General features: G+C 52.2%; 1 protein-coding gene across 2 annotated transcripts; it reads right to left on the reverse strand.

Annotated features, from left to right (window-relative positions):
- Positions 1-288: 288 nt before the first annotated feature.
- On the reverse strand, positions 289-4199 carry Bst2 (bone marrow stromal cell antigen 2). 2 transcript variants are annotated; one of them, XM_050127774.1, is made up of 5 exons: positions 3853-4192; positions 2749-2887; positions 2273-2312; positions 658-775; positions 289-544 (listed from the first exon to the last, which is right to left on the reverse strand). In XM_050127774.1, exons 1-4 carry the CDS (start codon positions 4141-4143, stop codon positions 676-678), a joined length of 570 nt encoding a protein of 189 aa, XP_049983731.1. In that variant the 5' UTR covers positions 4144-4192; the 3' UTR covers positions 289-544; positions 658-675. The 2 variants fall into 2 exon arrangements, with proteins under 2 accessions (XP_049983731.1, XP_049983729.1); XM_050127772.1 differs by lacking the exons at positions 289-544; positions 658-775 and adding an exon at positions 831-2173 and having other exon boundaries at positions 2231-2312; positions 3853-4199.
- Between the last annotated feature and the right edge of the window lie 937 nt (positions 4200-5136).

A 5136-nucleotide genomic window follows, 5' to 3' on the forward strand; every position in this document is an offset into this window, starting at 1 on the left:
GTTGGTAGACAGCCATTGTTGGACTTGCTGGACCACTCTGTGAGCCCCATCCACCTACCTACCTGCCTGCCTGCCCGCCATCTCTCTCCGTTCTATCAGTCCTGCTGCTGTGAAGGCTAGCATGAATCCCTGCCCAGAACTGGGGAGACAGACGAGCATGGTGGAGTCATTCTGGCCTCAGCCTCTTCTCCCCTGAGTGTCGGCCACCCTCTGCACCCACTGACCAAGGCCATGTTCAGGATGGAGAAACAGGGGACGTAGGGACACTAGCAATTTAGAAGCAAACTCTTTCTTTCCAAATTACTTTATTTTTCAAAGCTTAAAGACGTCAGAAATAAGTGAACCCCTGCCCCAATAACCATAAAAGCAAAAATAGAGGTGCCCCTTCCACTCTCCCAGTCGTAAGGAAGGAGGGAGGGAGGTGCAATCTAGGCTCCACTCAGTGGCTTCGACATCCTTGGGGCTGCCATGACCTCCAGAGCCACCAGGACTCCCAATGACCTCAAACAGGTGCAACCGCATCTTCGTCAAAACGGGCTGTGGCCTAAAGAACGGGAAAGACTCAGCTGTTGATGGACACTCCGCCCCTTCCACCACGGGACCACGCCCTCCTCCCTGAGTGGGCTCCTCACAACCTCCCCTGGACCCAGTCCTCACCTGCCAGCTATTGTGTCCTCAGAAAAGCAGGAACACTGGCACTACGAACATCAAAAGGCTGGAGACCACCATGGAGCTGGCAGAGTTCTGTGCTGTGCTAGAAGCTTCCTCCTTGGTCCTGCGTGGAGAGGGATGACTCAGGCAGAGGTCACCTGATGATGTTTCCTTCGCTCGCTTTTTTTTTTTTCTTAATTTTTTTTTTCAAGACAGGGTTTCTCTGTCAAAAAGTCCTGCTGTCCTGGAATTCACTTTGTAGATTAAGCTGGGCTCAACCTCATAGAGATCTGCCTGCCTCTGCCTCCTGGGTGCTGGGATTAAAGGTGTACGCCACCTCTCAGCCATCAGCTTCCTTTTTAAGTATTTCTGTGCTGGGATGGAACTGGGGCGGATTCTAGGCAGAGGCTCCACCCCGGAGCCAAGTCCCCAGCCCCTCACTGGGGATCCTAGGCAGGGGTCCACCCTGAGCCACGCCTCCAGCCCCTCACTGTGGGAGTCTACTCAGGGCTCCAGCGGGTTCTCAGCCCTGTTCTTAGTATTTCAAATTCACATTTTCTTTCCTTAGATTTTATTTTTATTCCTTTTAAATTGTATTATAGTTTACTTAGTGTGTGTACATGTGCATTATGATGTGTATGCACGAGTACTCATTAACAGTGGTGCGGGTGGAGTCAGAGGCATATATTCAAACTGAGGTTGTGTATGTGTGCGTGCTTGTGTGTGTGTGTGTGTGTGTGAATGTAGTGTCCTCAGAGTCCAGAGGCACAGAGCTCATGGAGCTGGAGTTATGAACAGTTGTGAGCTACCCAATGCCCTGGATGCCGGCAGGTCCTCTTCAAGGGCAGCCAATGCCTCAGCACTGAGATTTCTGTCCGGGAGATCCCGCAGTTGCTCAGGTTGAGCAGGACTCAGGCTCCTCTTTCCTCCTCTCCTAGATCTCAGGTTTCTAGGCAACCCCACGCACCACATCGCTGAGGGAGCGGGCTGGGATTGGTCACCTACGGCTGTGGCTCTTGGGATATGTTTTTCTTCTGAAGCTTTTTGTTTTGTTTTCCCAGACAGGGTTTCTCTATGTAGTCCTGGCTGGCCTAGAACTCGCGGAGCTCCACCAGCTTCTGCCTCTGGAGTACGGGATTAAAGGCATGTGCCATGTGCCTGGCTCCATCTTATTTTTATGAATTGTATTGTTATTGGCATTACTACTTTGACAGTGAACTTCGGGACTTTACTGTGCAACAGGGAAGGCTACAATTTTGTCTACATACCTCTTCCTTAATTTTTGAGACAGGGTCTCTCCCTGGACACGAAGCTTACTTACTACCTGGGCTGGCCAGTGAGCCCGCTCCCCAGTACCAGAGTTACGGACATACTACAGCCAGTTTCTAAGCGGGCGCTGGGGATTTGAACTCAGGGCCTTGAGCTAATGTGTCACAAGCTCTCCTCACTAGCCTTCTTCAAAGCTGAGCTGTGGATTGTGTGAGCCAAGTGGGTCCGGGTCTTGAGGAAGGAAGTAGAGAGTGGCAGGGGAGGAGATGGGGAGAGCAAGGGAGGGAGGGAGAGCAAGGGAGGGAGGGAGGGCAGGGGAGGAGATGGGGAGGGCAAGGGAGCTGTTTCTAACCTCAGTGTCGCCAGCTCCTGGTTCAGCTTCATGATCATGCCTGCAAAGATAGAGGGCCCAATCAGCACAGGCCACATGGGAGAACACCCCAAAGTAACACCTGGAAGCCATCTAACACCAAGGCCAGCAGTGGGGGCTGGGGGGGGGTGTGTGAAGGGAGAGGGAGACCAAATGAAGGGCCAGCCTGAGGTCCTTCTACAGCTGTCATCCCAGCTTTGCAGCCCCCACCCCCCTAACAGGGCGTTGCTAACCTGCCCTCTGCTCCCATAAACACCCATTTCCACTCCTGAAGCTCTGGGAAAAACCAGATTCCTGAGCAGCTTCCCTCACTCTGGGCCACCACGTCCCCCCAAATCCTGCCCTGGAGGCCTGCCCTGTTCCCTCTTAGCCCCTTCCAATCCCCCACCCCTTTTCCTGGTCTCAGCATTCCTCACCCCACCCCTTCCCCTGCACTCCCCCACCCCACCCCTTCTCACTCTCAAGCTCCTGAATGTGGGCCTGCTGCTCCTGGATTTGGGCCTGCTGCTCCTGGATTTGGGCCTGCTGCTCCTGGATTTGGGCCTGCTGCTCCAGGACCTGGGACTCCTTCTTCTTCAGGGAATCCTGAAGGGTCACCTGAGTCAGAAAAGCAGCAGAAACACAGATTGGCTGTTTGTTGTCCTGGTCCCTAGAAACTTTCCAGGCCAAGTCTTCAGAGGTCCTTTTACCCAAACAAAGGTCCTTTCAGGTTCCTCTCCAGCCCCCTCGATAGCCCCCCAGTCCTAACAAAAAACGTGCCATCTCCAAAATGGCAGGGTATTTTGTTGTTTTTTCCTTCTGGACAGGGTTTCTCTGTGTAACAGTCCTAGCTGTACTGGAACTCACCCTGTAGACCAGGCTGGTCTCGAACTCACAAAGGCTTGCCTCTGCCTCCGGAGTGCTGGGATTAAAGGCGTGCGCCATCAACTCCTTGCTCCAAAATAGCAGTTTTAAGCCCACCCCCACCCCCCGCCACGGGAATTTGAAAGCTCTTCATGACTAAACCCTACTAGAAAGTTCCAGATATTCTGAGGCTCACACTGATTTAGCAAATCCTTCCCAAACACAACAACGGAGCTTCCCAGCCAAGGTCTCTAAAAGACACATTCAAAATTTCAAAAATTTGCTGGTGGTGGCGCACACCTTTAGTCCCAGTACTTGGAAGGCAGAGGCGGTGGATTTCTTGCATTCAAGGGCAGCCTGGTCTGCAGGGTGACTTTCAGGACAGCCTGAGCTATGCAGCGAGACTCCGTCTCAAAAAATAAAAAAGTTTCAATCATCAGGGCTGAGTGGAGTCCAGGAGAAGCTCCTGTGCTGGTCCTCTAAGTCAGTTTCAAGCTCTTCAACTTCAGCACCCTCCACAAATTTGGAGATCCCCTCCGAGTCCTGGAAGGGAGGATACTGAGGACCCTGATTTCGGAGCTGTGGAAGTTTTAAGGTCTCCCTGGATTTCAAGGTTCTCAGTCCCTGGCGTGCCGGCGTGGGAGTGGGACTTGCTTGGCAGTTTCAAAGTCGCCTCCCCAGTCACTCGGGGCTTTGGAGGGGACGGTTTCCAGTCTTACCACGGTCCGGTTTGCCTGCGTCTCTGCCTGCCGCAGGTTCTCCTGGGCACGGGTGAGCTGGCGCTGCAGAAGGTGCGTGGTGTTACGGCACTCATCCCAAACCCGCAGCCCGTCCCTGCAGGCCTCGCTGTTTGCCCTGACGGCGAAGTGGATGAGCGAGATGACCAAGCCCACAACGATCAGTAACATCAGGACCGCGGCCACCAGACACCGCCGGCTGATGCCCGGTCCCTGCTCCCCCCACGTCTTCTCCATGGGCACCGGAAGATAGTGGTAGAAAGTCGGTGCCATGTGGTTTTGTTCCTCTAGCTCGAAGCTTCGCTGGCGCTGGAACCCTCTCCGGGCCACGCCCCTCCTTAGCATAGGTCCCGCTTCTAACCAATAGCAATTTCCAGCGTTCTTAGGGGCAGTCCCTGGAGCACAGCCTGCTAGTGTCCTGGGAAAGGCAGCCTTTCGGTTTCTTTTTCCTGGAAAGGGGGGCATTCCTCTTGGCCTTGTGAGTGAAGGCTTGCTGCGGAATCCCCCTGGAAGAAAAAGAAACTTCTGGAATTCAACTCAAATTCTTGGCCCTCTGCCACACCAACCCCAGTGTCGTCTGTGTGACATGACATATGTCATTATACCATACTGGAGCTAGGTGTCCCATGGGACTAGGCTTCCTGGAGGTCAATGGCAGATAGCCTCGTATTGGCCGCCCTTGGGGCACAGACGGGATTCTCGAGTAGCTGGCTATATGGAATATGAGCTTTGCACATTTCTTTCATAATAATGATAGTCTTTATATATACAAGACAAGGATCATTCTCTTCAGGAACAGCTCTGGGACAGTATGGGAATGTATAAGACTACAGCAGAACCTTTGTCAAACACAGAGTGTATGATGAGCAAGAGAATAGATGGGTTAATGTTGATGGACAAAGACTGTTATACTTTTTTTAAAAAAATATTTATTTATTATGTATACAATATTCTCTCTGTGTGTGTGCCTGCTGGCCAGAAGAGGGCACCAGACCCCACTACAGATGGTTGTGAGCCACCATGTGGTTGCTGGGAATTGAACTCAGGACCCCTGGCAGAGCAGGCAATTCTCTTAACCTCTGAGCCATCTCTCCAGCCCCTATACTTTGTTTTTGTTTTTTTTTAAATATTTATTTATTATTTATTATGTATACAATATTCTGTCTGTGTGTATGCTTGCAGGCCAGAAGAGGGCACCAGACCCCATTACAGATGGTTGTGAGCCACCATGGGGTTGCTGGGAATTGAACTCAGGACCTCTAGAAG

The sequence above is a fragment of the Alexandromys fortis genome, unplaced genomic scaffold (assembly GCF_014885135.2).
Source record: "Alexandromys fortis isolate MF-2015 unplaced genomic scaffold, M_Fortis_MF-2015_v1.1 scaffold_284, whole genome shotgun sequence".
NCBI classification, from domain to species: domain Eukaryota; kingdom Metazoa; phylum Chordata; class Mammalia; order Rodentia; family Cricetidae; genus Alexandromys; species Alexandromys fortis.

Bases quoted from the DNA above. Each gene is read 5' to 3' on its own strand.
- Bst2 (XM_050127772.1), bottom strand. From the start codon at position 4,143: ATGGCACCGACTTTCTACCACTATCTTCCGGTGCCCATGGAGAAGACG. The intron at 2,313-2,748 runs GTGAGAAGGGGT...CTATCTTTGCAG, and splicing joins CCACATTCAGGAGCTTGAGA to GCATGATCATGAAGCTGAAC. The intron at 2,174-2,230 runs CTCCCTCCCTCC...TCCTCCCCTGCC, and splicing joins TCCCCATCTCCTCCCCTGCC to ACTCTCTACTTCCTTCCTCA.